At 42.7% G+C, this 24,303-nt stretch overlaps 1 protein-coding gene across 1 annotated transcript; it reads left to right on the plus strand.

The window, feature by feature from the left end:
• LOC137287268 (cytochrome P450 3A14-like) lies at positions 1-23,403 on the plus strand. Its single transcript, XM_067819502.1, has 14 exons — positions 1-76; positions 1,772-1,859; positions 2,225-2,277; positions 2,653-2,749; positions 3,082-3,195; positions 3,709-3,797; positions 5,392-5,543; positions 5,725-5,858; positions 6,229-6,322; positions 7,291-7,448; positions 7,745-7,833; positions 8,415-8,552; positions 8,746-8,896; positions 21,279-23,403. Exons 1-14 carry the CDS (start codon positions 3-5, stop codon positions 21,357-21,359), a joined length of 1,512 nt encoding a protein of 503 aa, XP_067675603.1. The 5' UTR covers positions 1-2; the 3' UTR covers positions 21,360-23,403.
• Positions 23,404-24,303: the final 900 nt, after the last annotated feature.

Raw genomic sequence — 24,303 nt, forward strand, 5'->3', positions numbered from 1 at the left:
ACATGGAGATCTTGGGACTTGTGGATGTACCACTGTATTTCCTACTGTGCTTGGCGGCCACAGTTCTGATCTACATGTGAGTAGAGAACTTTATACATAGACGAGTTTTTGTATTATGGCAACGGTTTTTATGCACATTGGGAGAAAGACTAATCACAAAACAATACTATTTTTAAAATGAATACACTTTGTAAACTTGTGCAAAACCCAAGTTTTAACATACTGTTAAACGGTCACCATCCAACGCTGACGGTTACAACTGGCATGGTCATAGCTCAAAATGTCCATGTACGTGTGTTTGTTCGCGTGCATGCGTGTGTTTGTCTCCCTGTCTTTTGCCCTCTGTGTGTATGTATTTGTGATGCATGTGTGTGTTCATGTGTATGCTCCTGTGTATGTTTTCTTGCATACAAGTCTATCTGTCTGTCCGTCCGTCTGTCTGTGTCAATGACGTATGCCATAAAGGATGTAGGCGTCTTGAATATTTTCTGTTGATCGAAATGGCTACCGGAAGGTCATCATGGACCTTCCACACTAGTGCTTGCCGTTTCTGGATAGCATTACGTATTTTGCATAGATTGAGTACATTATGTCAATAGCGTAAATAAGTCTTCAAATTAAAGTGTAAATATCGGAGTCTGTTCAATGCAGCACTCAGCAATCGTGTCAGTGATTGACATTACGAACATAGATATACCCCATTGACATGTGTCAACCAAATCAGCGAGCCTGACCAAATTATCTCGTCTACTACCAGGTCAAGGGTAATTCTAAAGCGTTTCAGCACCTGTCTGATCGTAGTCGATGTGTATTTCCTATCAGTAAGACAGACTCTAACAGTCCCCAAAGGGAAATTCATTGTACATTAATAGATACAGATGGTAATTATTCAAGCAATGCCCGCATTTCCTCAGACTGAGTAACTTTAAAGACTTCCATACCACGTTCATGTGGCAATGAAAAGAATGATTCAGGAGAAATGTACCCAAGGTTATCGTCACATAATCTGGTATATTTTCATGCAAGACACAACGAGTTTCGACGAGGGACAGTAATGCTCCAAATTTAGTTATTGAGTATGGTTTTACGCCGCTTTTAGCAACAGTGAACATCAGAATCCAGCGGGGAACACCAGAAATGGGTTTCACAAATTCTACCCATGTGGGGAATGGAACTCGAACCTTTGGTGTGACGAGCGAACGCTCTAACAACTAGCCTACCCTACCGCCCGACATTGCGTTCGATGATCGTTATATAGGGGATACACGGAAGGTTCCAAGTGGTATTACTCTTGCAGAGAGCTTACTACCATCACTATCATCATCACTTTGAGCTTGGTTTATATTATCACCTTAAGATTTACACTACCACATTTCTTACTGCCGTAGTGATTCCTTTCTGACGATTTATCATGAATTTAAAAAACAACTATTCATTAATTATTAGATAATTAAATATTAATTGCTGTTTGATACATTTCATGTATTTCTTATTTGTTTCAACAACAAAATCAGGCAACATTACATGCTTTCATGATATGGAATATCATGGAGTAAGTTTCCAATATTTACTGAATCCGTGCTGAAAACGGCATAAAACGCTCTTCTTGCCGTCAAGGTGGCGACATACAGGCTAATGCCATACACTGTGCAGTTTCTTCAATTTGAACCTTTCCATGTCAATACTTCGATCTTAATAAGTAAGTATGCTCTTATCCTCAAAATATTCATTTGCTCCTATCTTCTTCTATTTGTCTGATTGTGATTTACAGATATGGAACATGGAACTACAATTACTTCAAGAAGCAGGGAATTCCGGGACCAGCACCAACGCCTTGTATTGGAAACAACACTGGTCCGGTAGGTTCAAAAATAAATCTAGTCTGAGAGATTTGTTATCCATCCAAACAACTAAGTTCTTAAAAATTTAAACACTTAAAAGATATGAATCGTTGATGCCACAAAATGTGGAATGTCCTTCGACAATCTGATCATTACACAGAGGCGAGTCCTGAAGTCTGCTAAATGACCAACAGGCACTCACTTCGTTGACATATCCAGTGAATGCCAATTGTAATATTACAACAGACGAGCTTGTTTATTCGCTAAATATTTCAAATTCAGTACTGATACATATCAAAGTAACACTTCTGTCACATTTTAAAACAGTTGATATGGCAGATGAGAAATATTGCAGGAAAATGTATTCACGTCTTCTTTTGCAGAGTTTCGGCCATAAACTGTACCCCTGGAGTAAGCTATATGGATCTGTTTTTGGGTACGTGCATATGTATTTATCTATACATACACACACACACACACACACACACACACACACACACACACACACACACACACACACACACACACAAATATATACATACGTACATACATGTAGTCAGACAAAGCACATACTACGAGGAAGTCGCTGGTAAACAAGTAACACATACACGTAACTGATATAACGGGGAATATCGAACAGCATAGTATTTAGGATAATTGGAGTTTACTGGTATCTAAAACATTTTTTGTATTACATTGTGTTGAAACATAAACATGAGCATGGAAGCACGTCTGTAAGGTGGGCTAAGAGGTAGTAAGTGCCTTGTGTTATCTAAGCACTTTTGACGTTGTCATTTATCACATTCTGCAGAATCTTCCTTGGAAGGAGACCCGCCTATGTTATTTCCGATCTTGAAATTCTGAAAGAGGTTATGGTCAAGAGTTTTGACCATTTCAGAAACCGCCCGGTAAGCAATGGGTATTTTTTCAAATTAGTGATAAAGAAGGCCCCTTGGACTGGAAATAAAGATTATATATCACACAAATGAAACAAAGTTGAACGTTGTACCATGTTTACTGTGTTTTGCCTGTTTACCATTTCTGTGTTCGGAACGGCGGGGTAGCCTAGCAATTAAAGCGTTTTGTTGTCACGCCAAAGATCCAGGTTTGATTCTCCTAAATCAATGTACAATGTGTGAAACACATTTCTGGTGTCCGCCGCCGTGATATTGCTGGAATATTGCTAAAAGCGGCGTAAAACTAAAGTCACTCACATTTCTGTTTTTCGAATACATTTCAGGCATTGCGAATGCCCCACCCCTTCAACTTATCCTTGGTAAACTTAGAAGACTCTGCGTGGAAGAGAGTGAGAACTACCATCAGTCCTACCTTCACTGGTGCCAAACTGAAAGAGGCAAGGGACTCTGTTCGTCTTTATATTAACCATATGGAGAATGTATATGCGTTGAGTAGAATGAATAACATTTACAACTCGATTTTATTCCATTTGTGTTTATGCTGGAAAAAAAACCATAAATTCGCTTCGGTAGGATGAAGATCAGAACATTCCATTGTTGAAAACAAACCCCTAAAATTTAGAGGTAAAAAAATCCAAACCGTATACAATGACAACTGTGGCCTGTGAACGAATTCAGTTTATGTAGACTGCGTGTGACGTCCTGTACGAAGGCTGATGTATACTATTCCATTACTGCTTGGTCTCGGAGATCGGAGGTTAACAGGATAGTCAACTGCAACATATTACTGACTTCGAACTGACCAGTACTTGTAACCATTCGAATGCGGTAAATGTGTTGTCCACTTGATAACGGTTCGCAGGTTTTTAAAGTTGGATATAAGTAGTGCCACAATGTTTGACTGCAATAAGTATTGTGGAAAATATGTGATTTTTGCCTTCTGTATTTAGATGTGTGGAGCCATCAACGATTGTGCAAGGACTCTCACAACAAACTTCTTAAAAGACATTGGGAAAAGCCGTGGAATTAATGTGATACAGTAAGTGCATTAGTATTGTTTGTAGGTTGAAGGTATATGATGTTTCTTTATATGTTAATGTGGATAGATATTTTACACAATCCCCAAAGATGGTTCCTTGTAGGGAAAAAGGTTCTCTTACTATATCCCCAGTTCGTTAAGAAATATTGTTATGGCTGAAAATCTATGGAACATACATGTCATTGCTCATGCTGGTCACAATCCGAACTTGTAATCCCTGTGTATTTTTAATTAACTATATATTTTGAAATAGTTAATGTGTGAGACAGATATCTGTACATACCGAATCTGAGCTAGATAAACCAGTCACACAATATTAGCACAATGACCAATTATCTCAAAGTTGAAGACCAAAGACAGTGGTTGGTAGACACGTCACAGACCTAGTGCGATGTCGTCGTGGGGGCATTCATCAGACAGTTTTATTATGTGTGAACGGTTATGTTGAGGGATACATTAATTAACGGGCTTATCATAAAAAGCTAATGATCACAATCTGACTTGTCCGTTTGTCGCTCTCAGTAATGATCCAACTTTATGACGGTGGTATTTAAATAATTGACTCTGGCCTAGACAATCTGGTAACTGCGAAAACATCAACTTTGCCTTTCAGTATAACATACTTTTAAAAGCAGTAGGGGAACCTGAACTTTGAAGTGCGGTTGGAAAGAAAACCCACTGAGAGCGTTGCAATGACATTCATCGTGTGTATGCAGCATCATCTCATGTTATCACCATACGCAAACACAATGCATGGGAAACACGTGTACAAAGTGGGAGCCTCCTACACGTGCTTATGGTGTCATTAAGAATCTTTACGTTTTTCAGTCATACCAGCAAACCACTGTAGACCATTTTTGTCGATAACTTTCTTGCATATGTGCATAGTCAGGGTATTTATCATATCACACACTACTGACTGAAAAGTGTAAAGATGAAATTTTCATGTCAGGCTCCAATCACCTAACAAGGCGAAAACTGAACGAAAACCTTTGCTTTGAATGAAATCCATGTGGTGATGCATTCTCAAAGCACCCATTATTATTATATCAACATTGATTCAATCCCATATATCTCCCAATTTCGACGATCGCAGATTGAAAATACAGTTCCTGTACTTTTTTGACGGGTATACTAATGACATTTTCCTAAAGGCTCAGTATTTTACAAACGGTCTTCATCACATTTTGTCCATCCACAAATGGTGAGTGTGTGTGTGTAATTTAATGTTGCTTTAAGAGGCACCAGCAGTGTTGCAGTTAACTGCGGCAAGCTTTGTAACATCTCAAGTCCACGTTAATGCTGTTCTGTGGTGTGGAGTATATCAGTCGAAACATCCGTTGAAACAAATCCCTGTGAAAGGAAACTCACATACCCATTGCAAGCATAAATGTATTCACATATCATACTGTCGTCTGTCGCAAATGTTGTGCAACGACTGCCTTGTTCATGTTCATGTTCAAGTTCATTACGACAGTGAGGTCCTTTGGGATTTATGAAACCTGGATATGTCAATAATTAACGGTTGGAGAATTTTTTTTTTCATTGAAACTTTGCCGCATATACTCTTTCTAGTATATTTTGAATGTTTTAGCTACTTTGGAGCTTTCTCTATGGATGTGATTTGCCAAACTGCCTTTGGAATTAAGGTTGATTCACAAACTGATTTGAACCACCCGTTTGTCGCACACGCTAGGAAGTTATTCCGACCAACAAAACTGGCACAGGCATTCTCAGTAGTGTCAGGTAAGTGAAAGGAAAGTGACTTCCTGTAACTTATCGCCAGTCTGTAACTCCTGTAACAGCAGTGCACACATTAAACTGTTTTTCTTCTCTCCTCTGTTTGTATGCACCTTTTCACAAAATCACGACCAGAATGCCTGGGCATTATTTAAAGATTCAAATGGAGATATATTTCTGTTTAAAGCTGCTGTTCCAGCACTTGAACCAATCATAGCTAAGCTGGGCTTCGGACTCTTTCCACGAGACACCGTTGTGTTCTTTGAGTCGATCACCGATGAAATGATGAAACAGCGGCGAAACGATAAAACAAACAAACAGGTAATATTAGACGTATCACCATTATATGAGATGCATCAGTGTGTACATGTCAGACACACTCCTGCCTCCATGACAACATTCTTCATCTAATTATAACTTCTAAATGAACTCTACCATTTGTTACTGCAATAAAACATGCCAAGAATTATAAAGACTTGCTGTTATTTTTATTTTATTCTTTTCGCCAACGGAGACTACAAGGGTCGCATGACCTTTTTCTTATTATTAGGAGATGAGATGTATCATTGTCTCATGGAGAAATGTCAGAAAACTCAGCATCATTTCACCATATATCAATTACATGAAATTCTGCATTTTGTATTTGGACTGTCGGCGGTATCGAAACTTATGTTTTCAATATTTATATCAGGGAACCGACTTCCTGAAAATGATGATGGATGCTTCAATAGAAGAGGGAAAAGATGACAACTCTATTAATAAAACAGGCAAACATTCAGTCAGGCGTAAGTATGCAGTTTATTCCATTTGCAAGGTGTGGGTATCGCCGTCTACAAGTGGAAGCCACCCATAGTGCTTAGGGGAACATTTTGTCCTAGTGGTTGACTCAGCTGATTGTGGTCTCGGGAGGCATTCATGGTATCGCAGCAATCGGTATTCCCGGGTTTGCGATCTAGACTTGGCTCTTAGAGGTGATTTTGATGTAAATCGACAGCCTAACGTCCGTGGTTTGTTTACCGTTTTCAAACCGACGGCATGTATCGAATCTCCGTAAGCATTTTCCAGCAGAATTATTAACATTAAAATCTGGAATCTGTCTGACCATCCATGAAATACCTGCTATAACATTTACGTTTCATATATGACTCTTCCCACTCCATCTGAACTACGTCGTCTGCATATGCTTGCAATTGTTGCCAAAAATATAGTGGAAGTGATGTCATGAGCTATATTTATCTCCTGCGAATTGAATTTTATTGTTTACCGCGATACGATGGAGTTCTCCCCTTTGGTAAATATTAATTGGCTACGTTCGTCTAATGGCTTTCGCTGAAATACTATTTAAGTTAAAATAATATCTTTTTTTCACAAATCTGTTGATCAAATGCCCTATATTTGGATCTCTAAATAAAATAGGCGTCATAAGTTCAGAATGTATTTCCGATTACGGATATGTCAAGTACCGCGATACAACGAGGTCGCAGGCTACCACAATGCAGTATTGGGACAGGGAACGGAACTCCAGGCCGTCTGCAAGTCATTATTCTGTCGTATAATATGATAGAGCTACGTTCTGGAGTCATCCCATAATTACTAGTAAAAGTATGCTGCCATCTACTTTCCATCGAATGAGAGATTTAGGAGAGTCATACAACGTAGGTGATGTGGCAGATGTTCATTTGACTTCACGTTTTTCTCTCTATTCACAAAAAAATCAATGTTGAAAAGGAATGACACAAGTTTCAACTTACAGATCTATCGAAGGATGAAGTAGTCGCTCAGTGCATAACGTTCTTTATCGCTGGTTACGAAACTACAGCGTCCACCCTTTCCTTCCTATCTTACAACCTGGCCATGAACCCGGATGCACAGGAGAAGGCCTACAGAGAAATCAAAGAAAAGTTGGGAAATGTCAGTATCCAAAAGAACAATGCTGTCATATTCTAGCTGTTGTTTTTAGTCTCGTTTATGAACTTGTCGAAATGTGGATAAGTTATTAATCATCTGTTTCATTGACTGACATTATGAAATATGAAGATACATTATTATTAGAACAAGCCGTGTTTTATTGTACTTCTAAAGTACAGCTTCTGGGTCAGAGAACCCTTTCAGCAAGGTGACACACCAGAATTACAGAAATGAATTATTTGATATTGTTGTCAAGGTAACCCAACAAACATACATTTAAAGACGTTTTTGTTTGTCAGGAGGAACCAAACTATGGCAACATTGGGAAACTGAAGTATCTGGACAACGTGATCTCAGAGACGCTCAGACTCTACCCGCCGGGTTATGTGTAAGTGGAAAAATATGTTTTACAATAGGAGTGTTAAGGCAAGCCAGAGTACTATCCAGCACTGTGCATCATGCTTATAGCATAGAGCAACTTTAGTTTAGAACGACTAGTTTAACGGTGGGATTTCTGATTAGAATGGATCCCAGCAACCTTTGTTGGTCGTAAGAGATGATGATAATGATCGTATTGTCAAGCATGATCTTTGATCACAATACTCAACATTTTGTTTTCTGTTTCAGGATCGATTATTTATATACAGCTGGAATATTGTTCTGTGAACTACATATACTTTATTTAAATGTAAACAAAACAGAGTCAGCATAGGTTAGATTGGGAGTGTTTCGTTACACTGTAATATATCTGAATACCATAATAATTTAAATTGACGTTTAATTCAAATCATTCATTGACATAACATGTATAATGGATACCAACCGTAATGATCAGTATGATGTTGAACAGTACATACTGTCTGATAATGCCAATGAATATATTAGCTAAGAATCTCGTAAAAGAACATGTTCAGCGTCAATGGACATTTTGGACCTTGCTCCAAGCTTATACAAATTTCTACTTTTCAGGAACTCCCGAATTGTTTCTGAGACCACTCAAATCAAAGGCCTGACTTTCAGTAAAGGTCAAACTATCTTCATTCCTGCGATGGCTATACACCGAAATCCTGACATCTACGAGGATCCTGATTCCTTCAAGCCAGAAAGGTATAGGGCTGACGTTGGTAGTTGGTTACTAGAAAACATCCTAACCATATAATATCAGATGGTCAGCCTTTATTCACGTCACTTTCCATTTCCGGGATAAACTTGTTAGCTGAGCATTTGTTATCTGGATGACAGTGTAGCACGTGTACACTTAATTGTTATATTTGAATAACTGTAAGAAAATGTACTTCAGGTTTGAAGATCAAGACAAAACTATTGCCTTCCAAGGTTTTGGATTTGGCCCCAGAATCTGCATTGGAATGCGGCTTGCCCTGGTTGAACTTAAACTAGCCTTGATCAGTGTTCTGAGGGCCGTGAAGTTTGATCGTCTGCCTGATACACCGGTAGGATTTACGTTTTAAAAATATATTTTCATCATCATTTCATTGTCCAACACGTGTTAAGAACAAGTAGTATAGGGAATGATAGTTCTGGCTCACTTTCAAGAAATGTCTCTACAAAGCCTTATTTAGTAAATAAGGCTTTGGTTGGGCCATTAGCTCTTGCTACTATTACCCCTACTACAAAAAAGTTGGCGGTAATTACTGTACCTTGGTAGGAGGTAACACTGTGCCGTACGGTACGATCAATAATTCTTCTCTTACAAATCCCCTACCCGGCCCATCCCTCAAGTAGTATAAGTTAGGTTCGTCGGCTTTCATATCCACTTTATCTATGTTGTAAGTTTTGACTGACCATATAGGATCGGTGGCTCGCTTACGGCTATCGCCCTCGTGTTCCCCCGGCTGGTATAGATACCTCACTAGGGCCCTATCTGGTATCTGTTTCTCCTTCCCACGCAATGGAGCGGCCGACTCTGCAACTATTGATTTTAGTTTGATAGCGTCTGCCGGTTTCTTACCGGTGAGACGGGTGACTTCATGGTTGATTGCCGACACCACCTTGGGTAACCTCGTGACCCATTCAGTCGATCGTTTTCCAGGGGTGGCCATCTCCCTAGCATACTGATAGCCGAACAAGCGCTCAGCCAAAGTCCTATTAAATCTCTCAACTATGGCTTGGCTGCGATGGGCTCCGGCCGTGCCACGCCTCACCTTTGTATCGTGTTTGGCTAGCAGTTGTGACACGGCACCCATGAACTCCCGTCCGGGGTCAACTTGCAGCTCTGTTGGCCACGTCAGTGGGCTGCGTTTGTATATGCGTTCAAATCCTCTGGCTACCTGGGCCGAATCTTTCGTGGTCAAGGGTTCGGCTTCCTTGTAACGACTGGCTACATCCACTACGGTTAAGGCATACTTGTACCTCTTGTCGTGGGGTAGGAACAGTAGGTCTGCCTGGTGAATGCTATTAGGTATGTTAATACCGAACCTCCTTCTAGGCACGTAGCGTGGTGCCGGTAAATAGATCTGCCACAGGGCTTGTTTTTCAAGCCACGCTTTGGCTTCCTCCGGGGGTACTCGCGCTAGTTTAGCTAGCTTATCTACTGCGCTAGCTCCTTTCCAGTACCCACGCGGGCTGTAGTAAATAGCCTCAAATTTTTTCATGTCCATACGCGTATGTGTTTATACCATCAATAGCTATCCAACGTTTCGTGTCCATAGGCGATAGGGACGTCTTGTTTATAGTCAGTCCGTATATCTTATGCCCATCACTTCTAAGTGTGTTCATTTTATGTCTAAAGGTACGGGTCTTGAACAGGGCTTCCTTGAATCTGGCGTGTTTGATGTGTTGTTTCACCACATACTTCTTAACCCCCTTAGCCTTCCGGATCTCACTATTGTCGGCTTTCAGTATGGAGTACATCTTAGGTCTCAAACCTATGTACTCGGCTATGGGCGTGCCAGCACACTCGTCCTTCATCTTACCTAGGACCTTTTTATTTACCGTGCTGTGTAGGGTATGGGTCTTAGGGTAGTCGCTGGTGTCGTATAAATCGAGGTGTTTTTTCATGTCCTCGTACACGTCCTCGGTTCGAATCTCCATCAGCAGGGAATCCGTGTCAGTGTACAGCACTTCACACCTGTCGCCGTACTGTTTCTTGAGCTCGTTGTAGTAAAAGTCGTACATCAGGTGTTTGGATAAATCGAGGATGCTCATCCCCACGTAAACAGGCCGGTTGAATTTTATGTGGCTTTTCTTCATGTGTATGGCAACCAGGTTGTCTGTAAATATTTTATTACGGTTGAATGCCGGACTGGCTATCAATTTCCTGAGCTTGTCTTCCTCACTAGATCTAACCAGCTTCACGGTTACGCGTTTCCTCAGGTTTTCCATAGTCTTACCAAACACCGAGTTATTCATGAGCTTGTAGAGATTTTTCTCAAAATCACTGGTTGCTTTTTTTCGTAGGTCTGTGTTCATTCTGATGTAGGGCTCCATCCATGGGCTCTGGTCGAACATGAGCACCCTGTGTATTTTGGTCAGCCTCATACCCAACGACAGGTACAGCTGTAGGTTGCGATAGTGAACGATGTACTTGGTCTTATTCATTAAGTTAGGCACGAGTTTTTCAACGTCTGTCACACGACCACCTGACAAGTTATGTTGGTACTCAGACATCCAGTCTGTGTTAACCCTCATACGTTCGGGGGCCAGGGGGTAGCTGTTGTGCGATGTGTGTAATTCCTTGGGATACTCTAAGTCAACTTCGAGGATATACCCTTTGTTCGAATCTGGTGCGACCCCCATAACATCAACGTGGGGTACCCATTCGAATCCCCCTGTAGGTAGATACTGGCTCATGGCCCAGCCGTACAGGTTGTTTGCGTCGAGGTATAGAATGTGATTGGTTGGTTTGTTAGGATCGTAACCTTTCACGTATTGATTATTTGCTTTCGCGTATCGTTTGGATGCCATGGAAATCCCACCTCGCAAGCCTTTCTCAATGAATAGGTGCATGTCGTAATCTGTGAGCAATTCCAAATTAACTCCGGTCTTTTTAAGCAAGGCGTCCCACGACAGACCTGGGCTGGTGTAATACCATGCGGGGTCGAGTTTATACTGCTTTAAACATGTCTGCCGAAACGTTTCAAACACGTCGGCTAACAGCAGTACATCTGTCCTCAAGTACAGGTCGTGATAATCACCCAGGTTCTTACAACCCAGTTTATTCCATACGTTAGTCGCGTGCGAGTAATCATCTCGTGAGACGGACGCCTCATTCAGCTTGCTATAAAAGCAGTCAATAGGGGGTAGTCTGGTCTCGGTGAACTTGGCCCAACTATCCATGTACTCATAGGGGTACACACCCTTCCTCATAAGCAGGGGTCTAGTCTCGGCGTCTGTGTATCGATCGGTGATAGGGAAGGTATTGTTGGCCTTGACCAGACTGTCGAGTGACGACAGGAGGAACTGAAACGAGTCAATGAACCTAAGTCCGTTTAAGCTGAAGGAGATGTATCTCTCCACGTTGTTGGGGATGCACGTTATATTACCATCGATTTTCGCGATGGCCTGCATGATCAAGTGTGAGTCGTACCCTCTCAAGTTGTGAAAGACAACGGGGATGTTTATTGTCTTAGGGTTGATTTTAAGCTTGAGGTTGCACGCGTTGTGAGCGGCGCCTCTATACTTACCAGTTATGTGGCAGTGATCTCTCACCGAATCACCGTTAAGTGGTGAGTCGCACACGTGACAGTTAGTGCTACTAGCGTGAGCTAGCCTGTCGGCTCGGGTCATACGCATGGGAGCGATTCTATACAATGCATTCCTAATAATTTTTTCTTCCTCCTGCAAACACTTTAGAAACCTTTCAGCTGCGTCAGGGCCCCTATACACTACCGGAGCTTTCGTTTCCCCGTCACAACGGACGACAATGTATCCAAACGAACAGGCTTTATGCTCTTGTGTCTTGTGGGTGAAGCTACCACTGGGAGCCTCGCCGGCGGCAGCCACTAAGGCTTCGAAGTCGGCGTATATAATATAAGGTACAGACATTTGGTTCTTGTGGTTACTGAATTTTAGGATATTTTCACCTTCCTTAGGCATGTCGATTCGTATGGCCGTCTGCCCCACACCTTGGCAATCATCCCGGTGGGATTCTAATAAATCAGCTCGACTGAAACCGTGTAGGCATCGTACACAAAAGTGTTTTTCCCCAACGTGTTTCGACTGGTCGTGCAACAACCGGCTGAGATGTTTTATCCACGTGTAGTGATACTTTTCACCTCGCTGGATCATGAATATATTGATAACTTGGCGATCCTTCACCGGGCTGACCCTGTGTACTATTGTTGTGTTACCTTCGTGCCCAAAGACATTTATAGCCAGATTATTCTGTTTTTCTACTTTAGTGATCTGGGATATTGGGGTGGGTTCATCTATACCATCCCAATTAAGCCCATCGTCTTGGGGATAGCTAGAAAGCCTATCTGAATTCTTACCAGCTGGAAATAAGGCTGACCTGATAGCTAACCTCAGGCAATCGTTTCCTCTATTCTTAACGTTTACTATGGCATGTTTGTTCCTATAGTAGGGAGGCAAGGCTAGGTATGACCCGCCTCTGAACGGCACGTAGTTAGCTATGTCTAGATAGACATTATCGATTTTATCTACAACCCACCCGGACCCCAAGTGTGTGTAGCGTTCTAGGTATTCTCGTATCTGCTGAAAACTGGTATCGATTGATGCGTCAATGGTCTCTGTATGTGTGACGACCTCTTGTTGACCTCGGAAGTAAGGCTGAACATACTCAGTGGTACTCCCAACCTGCTTATCGAGTGACATTTTCACTGTGATCTGAAACTTGATACTTCCTAGGTTATTTAGTTCCTGGTTGACCTTATCAGCTATCAGAGGCTTGATATCTGTAATGTCTATGTTTCTATCAACGCGCATGCGCCAACCTCTCAAATAATTGCCTACGGCGTGCTCAGTGCGCACGAACTGTAGGTCAATAGCTCTATTCTGTCGTAATAATTCTACAAGCTGTGGTTTTCTCATACGGGAATACCCGCCTAAACCCAAATCGTGTGCCTCGGCTTTCAGTTGTTTTACAGTGGGAGGTTTTGCTACGGGGGCATGTGATAACAATGTGGTTAACCCGGCTCTCCCCAGGTTTGAATAACCCGTGTGTCCAAGCTGTTTTGCTTGAGCTTTTAATTGTTTTACCGTAGGAGGGGCTTCTAAACCTAGTAATCTCAACAATGCTGACTTCCGCATTCGAGAATACCCGATGACACCTCTCTGTTTTGCGACCCGCTTGAGCTCGCTTACAGTAGACATCGTGTTTACACCTAAGAGAACCAATGTCTATTTGGTTCACAGTAAGGGGAGGTAACCCTTAAGTGGCTATCTTGAGCAGTCGCCTACGTTCTTTTATGTAGCCTTTTTTATTCTCGTAGATGAGTTGATGTCTGACTACGTTCGCCCCGTGAGCTTTACATAGACAGTAGTGTCCTTTAACCCCGATACCACACACAGAACACGTGTAGTTAGGACTTCCCATATGGAAACAACAGAACCCCTGATTCCTGCATTTCCTACCACAGGCCTCGGTCTTCCCCATAAGTATATATTCGCATCGGTATGGAGCGGGTCTCATGTTTACTTATATAGGTATTTTAATTTAATTGCTTCGCAACCAACGCAGTAGCTGCTATACCCAACACTATGAAGCCCAGTTCACGATTCATTTGTCCCTTGGATGGTGTGTAGTACTGAGCGAGTGTGGGTTTATTTAGCGGTTCCAATTGTTTACCAGTTAGTAGGTAGTATTCTTTCATTGCTTCATCGACATCGTTGAATGTTTTAATGGCATGGTTTTCACGCTGGAGTTGTTCGTTAATAAAATCGATCCTCTGGAGGCGTTTTTTAGCGTACTCGGCCTGTGCCCTTTGTAATTTCTCAGTAGCGAGATCGTGCCGCTTCCTTTCTTCCTGTATTTCAGCCGCGTGATCATCTCGTAGTTTCAAGAAGAGGAAATTACTCCCGGAAAATGCCAGGGCATTCACTAACGCCCCACCGACCATCATAGCTATCGTGGCCATCCCTATATTTATTTCATTATATTATCAGGTATTATTCCTTGTTTTACTAGGATGTCTTTTGTGGCCATCGCCATACCAAGGTTCATTATGAGCATACCCATATCCTGCAGGTTGAAATCTAGCTTGATAGTTGGTTGTTTAAGCACCATTTTAGTCAACCGAGCGTACCCTATGGCTAGACTGGCTACCACTGTGGCGTGGTATGCGTCGTTGACGAACGTTTTCCCCTCAGACATTATGTATATGATATAAAATATTAAAATTATAACATGATATGCGGGTCGACTGTGTGGGTGGGGGGCTCACTGTTGGGTGGTGGATCACTGTGGGAGGGTACCCCCACATATAACCACGAGATAGCCAAGGCAGCAGTTACGCCTACAGCCAACAACAGTCGGGGGTTGGTCACTTTATGTTGGTTACACCACCGTTTTTTACCGGCAGCTACTCTCTTAGGATTCTTCTGTCTGGTTACTGTTGGGGGTACCTCCACTGAAGGGGTCACTTCCCTCACTGTTGGGGGTGTGGGGGGTATCACCTCGAGAGGGGTTTCCCTCAGTTCCCCCACTGGGGTTTCCTGTGCAGCATCCATCTATACTATTATTATTATTCTTTCTCTCAAATTGACAATGTTTTGCCGTGATAATCGCTGCCGTCACTGGAGCCAACAACATGCCATATTTGTGGTACAGCCCGCAGCTGATAGAGCTCACGGCGTGTTCGATAAAAGGGTCTTTCTCGAGGTCTTCCCACAGGTAAAGTCGGCGCTCTGGTGGAATGGGAAGGAAGTGTGATACAATACCGGTGTATATCTGGGTCATAGCCGATCCTATTGTCTTTGTCATTTCTGCTCCGAGCCGGGACTCGTATCTAGCGTACAGCTTATCGATTTCTTCGGCTGACATTTTATGAATTTTATCCGGAGTGCAGTCTCCAAAGTAATGTTTAGCTTTGCCACCAACAGCCAACGCCACCAGTTTCTCTCGCTTGGGGGAATCCCCCACACCCCCAGTGGGGGTACCCCCAGGTACCAACTGTTCGAGCAATTCCTCACACTCCATCTTATAATATAACAAGTAAGATTTAGTTTTAACTATATAATACCCGATGCAGACAAAACACAGAGAAATGAAGGTTAAGTTGCACACGACAAATACTTCAAATATCATAGCTATATGCTTAGCTTTGCTTAGCTTTGCTTAGCTTTAGCTTAGCTTTGCTTAGCTTTGCTTAGCTTAGCTTTAGCATACTATATATGCTACTGGTTGGTCGGTCTTGAGCACGAGCTTAGCGTGTTTAGTTTCAGCGAGCTGTTTCTTTACCCGTTCCCGTTCTAATTTGCTCATCACATCGTTCTCTCTCAAACACTCCTCGAACGAATCCCTGTCCTTGCAGTGAAATAAGGCCACCCATCGCGTCTGCTCCCTGAGGTCTTTCAACACCGCGTTGAACTTCTGCGTTAGCACCCAGACGCTGTGATTTGCATGCCGGCCGGAGAAGGCCAGGTACGATAGCATGTCTCTCTTTTTTGTTATCTCGCGATTAGCACTGCAGTCGTCCAGTATGAACAGCGTCGATTCTCCTTTAAATTTCTCGTGAAGAGCTTTCAACCAGTCCTGCAGGCGTGTTCCAGGGTCGATTTTGTGTACGTCCGGGTCCGTCATCACCCAAGGTCGCGCGTACGTTTTATTCATGCTCAGAGTAGGGCACATGATAACGATGTTATCGAACACATCCTTGTAGTAACCCTCCAACATATCCAACACGAAAACGGTCTTCCCACAGCCAGTCTGCCCGCACACTATAGCGCAGTGTGGGTCAGTGGGTAGTTGTGGGTACCCCTGGGGGTCTCCCCCACTAGTAGATGGCTTGCACGAATCTCCCATTGTCTATATTAAGTTGCGCGTCCATAATAACGTACAGATATAATTTCAACTTACCAGCGGTTTGAGCCTTCTTAGTAATCTGGATGGTTATCCCTTCGCTGCCGTTATCTATACGGCGCCCGCTACCGTGCAGTTTATCATCATCCGTGGATCGCATGTCCAACCATAGGGCGTACTTGGTGGTCAGGTATTCACCGATCTGCACGGAGCCGAGGTCCAGGTCCTTTGTTATATAATCCCCCACTGGTAGCTTTTTTATCTCATCCCACTGCTGGTGTGGTCTCATACCATGACTGAACAGCTGGTTGGGCACGCCCTCGATGGTAACTTCCACCTTTTCAATCTCGGGGTTGAAAAACTTCTCGCTGTCCCTCCGGAATGGATCGTAATCCTCCACGGGGACGACCAGGATACCTTTCATCGATCGTGCTGGCACGTTCAGGTTGATATTCCACACAGTGTCGCTCTTATCTCGCACGACTGATCTATGTCTCAGTACGCGATCGTACAGGATAGCCATCTTCCCAGAGTACTGGCTTCGAACCTGCCTGGCCAGCTCAGGGCTAGTGACCATGTCGAACTCCAGAGAGATGTTGTCTATGGCATAACTAGCCTCATCACCGTTCGGCGTACGCACTACTTTGCTATAGTCGTTAAACGTGAGCTCGTATTCGAGCCTATCACCCAGCGCGGCCTGGTAAAACGGCGCGTGTCCCGTGAGCAACTCGAAGTCGAGCGGCACGCAGAATCGATTCCCGTATGCTCGAGCGATGGCCTTTTCACCGTCCGATAGCTTGTCTTGCTGGTCTTGCGTGAAGACATACCCTATGCGCGCCCGGGTTGATTTACTGATGTCCTCGTACACATCATTGACTCGTTCTCTCTCGCTTTTCCAGAGATCCTTGTAGCAGTGAAACACGTCGCTGTCGTCGATGCTCAGCACCTCGTTACCGCTGATCTTGACGGTCGTTTTCTTGATGATAGCTCGACCCACGTTCCGCACTAGCTCGCGTTTGTCGTTGTCGGAGGTCAACGTGATATTGAACGCCAGTCGAACAGTGCCTGGTACAATGAGGTCATTCTCACCAAGGTTTGGAAATCTAACCAGCAGAGTTTGATTCTGGTCTATCTTGCTGGGATTGTTGGTGATGGTCACCGACTGGCGCACGGCTCTGGCTCCTAATGGCTCTCTCAATCTTCTGAAAGGATCTAATTTTCTGCCGTACATTGTTATATAAAAGAAATATATTTTTAATACTAATGGATGAAGACATAGATATGACGGAGATGCCGGGCGCTAGTGCCCAGGCATTCGATGATGAGCAGGAGACCTCATTTACTAGTTCACCATTGAACCAAGAACTCTTGGAAACAACGGTAAATGATTATTACGAAAGTTTAAGAAGAGATAAAAACTACGTTGAACCACAGGGTCGATACCATAAGAATTTTTTTATTGATACAAAGGGTGTTCTACGCCTTAAGTCTGACCCAGGGGTTGACCTCTTTAACAAGAGCAATAAAAAACCACTGGCCTTGTCAACTCTAGCCAGCCGCCATGGTGTTGAATTTATCCGTAAAAATCTAAACATGCATGATTACGGTGGTGCAATACCTAAGGCCGTTAAAGAAGATCTGCAAGCTACCAGATCCCACCTCACCACTAGAGATGAAATGACACCACAGCGTGCTACAGAAGCCTCGGACAGCATAGAAAAACTGTTGAGCACCTACTGGGACAAACCGTTACCGGGGTTTGACTTTCCGGTAAGGGAACTGCGCGGCTTAGACGAAGCCGTGAAACGCGTGCGTGGAGAACTCGTGAACAACATGGGGAAACTGAACGAAATCGACGAGCACATCGCTAGGGAAAAAACCAAACTCAACGAAACTGAAAACGATGATATGAAGCGTCGTATCAATGAACGACTACGCGATTTAGAAGACGAGAGACGTACACGATTGGAATCCGCTTCCTCGAATCGTGAACAGCTTCGATCCCAGATCAGTCGCATTCGGGAAACAATCGATAGAATACTGAATGAGGATACAACTTTAGCCAACAGGATTCGGATATTGTTCCGGGAGCAAGGGATCACCATCGCCAGTATTCTGACTGCATTGGGTTTCATTATATCAACCCTGGTGGTGTCACTGACAGGGGGTACCCCTGTTGGGCCTACAGGAGGCGGCGGAACTCCAAGTGGCGGTGGGGGTGTTAAAGACTGGATAAAAAAACTTGGTGAAGGCCTAGCTAAACTGGCTGGTAAAGCCGCCGAAGCCCTTCCCGGCATCCTGGGTAGCATCGTCTCGTGGTTGTTGGGCGCTCTGTCTAAAACTGCCATGTGGCTCAGTCAAAACCTGTGGGCAGCCATCGTCGCCGTGGCGGGTCTGGTGTACGTAGCGGCTAAGAAATCTTTAACCAAATAAGTCCCACAGTTACCCCACCAACCACTAAGGCTGTTTTATTATCAATATGCTGCTGATAGGGGGGTACCCCCACATGCATATGTGGGTGTGGTGTTGGTTGAACTTTAGGCTCCGGGGGCGGCGCAACTATACCCGTTTCACGTGGTGGGATGTGTGGGATATAGGGGGTGTTAATATCGGGGTTGATACCCAATTTTTGGTCCGTCGTGGCTATGACTATTTTGTTGTGATAACCCACCACTTTTTTTATTCTCAGTTGCATATGACTCGGAGCCATGTACAACCCCACGCCGAACACGTAATTGACTTTCGATCTGGCGTATTCTAACACGTTTTGGTAGCGTTCGATAGCCCGCGGGAGATCAACTGGAGAATTAATAGCATCCTCAACGTTGGAAACGAACTGTTTCTGAGCGTCGTAAGCAGTTCCCTTACCGAGGATGTTGGAACGCGTCATAGACTGCGCACCCAACAGCGCCCACACGTACGTTCGAATCGAGTCGTTCAACCTGACTACCCCGGCATGAGTGAATCCTTTCGACGTGTCCAGCATGAACATTTTCCACCCGTCTGCGGTTGACTGCTCCACTTTCAGGACTGTGAAAGCAACACTACCTTTAAAGTTCATACGATCATCCCTCCATTCATTACTCGACAAAGCAAAGTCCTGGCGTAGTATATCTCGTTTCAGTAAATCATCACTGACTTCTTTCACTGATCGCGCGCCATCATAAGGAATACCCAACCCGTGGTTCGGCCCCGGCAAACGCCAATCCGTCTTCGGGTTTATTTCGAATTCATTGCAAATACGTTCGTAGGCCCGTCTATCGTACGGGTTGTTTGTTGCGCCCCACGCTTTGTCCTGTGGGAGGGGGGCGCTGATCTCTTTAAGGATACGTCTGACCTGGTAGTACACGTGGAACTTGAACACAGACTGACTCAGCGGTCCACGCCGAGTGTCGGCCAATGTCACACCACACCCCGTTGTAGCGCACCACACGGCAAAGTTGAATTGATTCTGCCAGAACTGCATAGGGTTGTTGAACCAAGCGTGGACTGCCTCAATGTTAGTCACCGAAAGCTTATACTTATCGAACACATCTAAAAGCTGGGCATTGAAATACAACTCAGGAGCAACCACGATCTTCATGGGGGAGAAATCTACATCCAGTTTAGGGTAAAACACACCAGGGGAATACATTTTAAAACTATTATATAATGAGCATATATACTCTAACATGTACATAACACTTCCAGGAATAACGAGCGGTGAGGCCGTTCAGCTGATAACACGTCAGGTCAACTCGAAGTCGCACTCTGCGATATCACCTACCTACCGCAATGGACTAACATCAACATCAGCAACAATAAGCTGTTCGTCAGTGGAACTCGCAGTCAAATAACTGACGGCTACTACAGCGTGTGCTCTCTAAACGACGAGGTCTTCAAACCCCTGGGAGCCGAACTCAAGATGAACGACTCAAACGGCACAGTGGTGTTAATCAACAACGGAAGAACCTCATTGAGGCTCGGCCAAAGAGATCGTAGGCGGTTCACGTTAAACTGTTTCATCGATATAAACATAACATAGGGGGAACACGAGGGCGATAGCCGTAAGCGGGCCACCGATCCTATATGGTCAGTCAAAACTTACAACATAGATAAAGTGGATATGAAAGCCGACAAACCTAACTTGTACTACTTGAGGGATGGGCCGGGTAGGGGATTTGTAAGAGAAGAATTATTGATCGTACCGTACGGCACAGTGTTACCTCCTACCAAGGCACAGTAATTACCGCCAACTTTTTTGTAGTAGGGGTAATAGTAGCAAGAGCTAATGGCCCAACCAAAGCCTTATTTACTAAATAAGGCTTTGTAGAGACATTTCTTGAAAGTGAGCCAGAACTATCATTCCCTATACTACTGAACAATAGATAAAAGGGTTGTTTAACAAATGAAACAGATTTCACATCGACCATATTAACATACACCATGTTGGTTATCAAACAAACGGCCGGATTAGTATATGCCTGGGCTCTCGTGCAAAGGTCACGTTATCATACCAGCTGAGTTATGCATGAAACCATTGTTCTTCATGCAAGCACACAGCATCCCTTTCGTTCGACATTTAACCTCAGCCAGTTCACCATACAGACTGAAATGGATGCAAACCAAGCTGAACACATTGTGTTCATAATGAAAATGACCACAACAAGTCACGACTAATTCAGCTTTTTTTGAGTTAAAGAATAACTTTTGATTCACAGGTTTTTAATCAATTTCTTTTGTGCTGGCGTAAGGACAGCTTATTTCTAAAGAAACTTCACGAAACGACTTTGGAATGGAAAAAAGATAGTTTGTTTCTGAAGGTAGTCCATAGATCTTTGCTTTCGTATAGGTCATAAACAAAACCACACACTCTTGTTCATGTTACAACTGCATATGCCTTGGTTTGTTCACAGGAAGTACTGACGTTTACCCAGAATCCAAACGTTCTTCAAACAGACAAGGCAATCATACTGAAAGTGTCTCCCAGATGTTGAAGACGGCACGAAATGCAACGGCAGTCCCCAGGATGTCTCATCCAACTTTAAATCAGTGGGCATCTTGAAAATCTGGAACAATCTTGTTTAAAAAAATGTATCGGAGAAAATAATACAATTTGTTTACATTTTACGACCAGCAACCAATGAATGTACGTGCTGTAGCACATTAGATCGTCGTCACTGAAACTGAATGTTGAACATTTATTATTTTGCAACTAGTCACGCCAAAAACGATTCGATTCCCCAGATGAGTATAATGTGTGACGCTCTGTTATCCGCCGCGATGTTGCTTTAATGTTGCTGTTAGGGGCATAAAGCTAAGTCACTATTCATACACAGCCATCGGGAAACGGGAATAATCAGTCTGTCGTACAGACCCTGAAGCAAATATATCCAAGAAAGCCCACGCAAGTCTACAAAATTTGGCAAGTCTATATTTCCTTAGTTTCAGGCTGAAAATGAAGATGTCTCTGGGCTCCATTTCATTATATTGCATTTTTCTTAATTATGAACCTTTTCCAGTAAAATGTGTTCATTTCAGAGACTAATTGTTAGTTTAGGGAAACACCAGGGCATTCAATGCCCGCATTCAAGTGGATAAATTTCAGATGGTTTCCTGCTTCCGTGACAAACATTTCATTATAACTTCTTATAACATTTTATAATAATACACATCCAGCATGGTAAAGCTGACGTTGACATTTTTCAGCAACGGACGTATTCTGTTTACTTCAAACCAATGCAAACACAAGAGGGCTCGTAACACAAAAAGAGAACAAGAAAGTGTGAATATTCATTTGTCTGTCATTCAAAATCACGTACAATACGTTTATAGTAGATGTTTAAAATGTAAATGCTTTGTAATGAATGTATTCGTGTCAATGTATTTAACACATTCTAACTGCATTAGAATATCCATTTGTCTATCACATAAAATCAAGATGTCAAGATAACCAAGGGTCTACCGCCAACATGTAACATGTATTGTTGATTGATAATTGTATCTAAATGTTTGCATTGTATACAAATGCACTGAACATATTCTAAACACTTTTGAAGATCTATGAATAAGATCACTATGAATGGTGTAACATATACTGCATATTTGTAATTTTGTTTGCCCTGTGTATATTCATGCTAACTGCTCATACTCCCTGTTGTACATTTGGTGTAGAAGCTGTACCTACAAGCTAAAATTATAGCAGTGATGTTTGTAATTCAGATGAACACTTATTAATGCAGAATTCTCAAAAGAATTGTTTGTTGCAATACCACCACTACGTTGCTTGCTGGGGAAAAACAAACGTAGAATCGATGGTGCCACTGTGGGAAGTGCCACAATGGGGAGTGTGAATAACGACTGTATTTGAAAGGTATAGCTCAACTCATGAAAACATAAAAAAGTGTTTATAAAATAGTGGTTATTTTAGGAATTTACTTCAACAGGAGAATGTGAAGTCTGTAAATCATCACGGTTTGCCTGTCGCTTGCTTGACATATGTTTTTGTTGCAGTATTTTGCAATTCGGGTGCACACTTATTCATACAGAATTTTCACGGGTCTGTCTAATTTGCTTTCTTTACCAACTTTTAAAAGCTCTATATGCTTGGTGTTCTACCAAGTTAAAGTTAAGTAAAAGCGTTCTGTTCATGATCCAAAGAAATGTGTTTTAGTAATACCACTACATTTCTTGCTGGAGAAAAACAATCATACAATCGATGGTGTACAAATGGGGAGTGTAAAGACAGAATGTGTGTTTTTCAGAAAGGTATACCCCAACTGATGGAGGCTTAAAATTGTTTGGTTATCAACAGCGTTTGCTTCAAAGGGAGAGTGTAAACGTCTCAAAATGATCACCATTTGCATAATGCTTGCATGACAGCTGTTTGATCAAGTTTGAGAAGAGGTTAAAATCGGGTGAATACGAGGTTCGTCAATTCACAGACACAGGCTCGAACAGCAGCATGAGTTACAAAGGACTTGCATCCCGCTGTATACTTTGGTGGAACGACAATAAAAACTATGTTTTTCTCTCCAAAAATCAAGCTTTGATTATCTGACTCAGTTCTCTGAGCAGATTAGCATGATATTATCCATCAATGGTCTGATCTTCATTTACAGTCATATCAGGTATTTCATTCAACGTTACGTTCATAATTACAGATGAGTCATCAGTGGGATCTTTACTCTTCATATATGTTGCTTATAGTAAGCTTAGTTGCACGGTGATCCTATTGCTATTTAATCATTATGACTCTGAAGAAAATTTGGCTATAAGTTCACAGATGACAAAGCGTCAGAACGACATGATACAGCGGCAGTAGCACATCACACGGAATGACGGGATACGGAGTGATACACGTGAGCAATAGAACGACAACATATTGTCATGAAACTTTTGACCAACGGCAGAGGATTGTCACGTGGAGACAGTAGATTTATAGAACTGAATTGCAGTTACGTATCACCACAGCAGAAGGAACACTTTGTGCATCGGATGGAAATATCAAATGACAGTAAAGCACACAGATATCCGTAATAAGCAAAACACTGTGGTCATGTCCGAGGCAATTGCAACAGACGATATAATCAGAGAATTATTTATTCCTATAATCAGAGAGAACAACCGTGAAAATTCAAGGAGATGACCCGTTCATCTTCATGTTTACATTGCACATTATCGCGTAAACAAACCATACATGATTTGCTACAGTACTTTTGAATACTTGTTATCTGCATCACAGTATCATACATGTGTTCTCAGAGGTGACTTTCATATTGTTCAACACGTGTGATGAGGAACAATAACAATGACTTCCTTAACAAATCGTCACATTGACATACAACGTCTGGGTTATCAAACAAACGTTTGTATTATCATACATCTGGGCTCCTGTGTAAAATTCGGGTTATCATGCTATATTGGGGTTATGAACGTCTT

Source organism: Haliotis asinina, chromosome 6, assembly GCF_037392515.1.
Source record: "Haliotis asinina isolate JCU_RB_2024 chromosome 6, JCU_Hal_asi_v2, whole genome shotgun sequence".
In the NCBI taxonomy this organism is placed as follows: Eukaryota; Metazoa; Mollusca; class Gastropoda; order Lepetellida; family Haliotidae; genus Haliotis; species Haliotis asinina.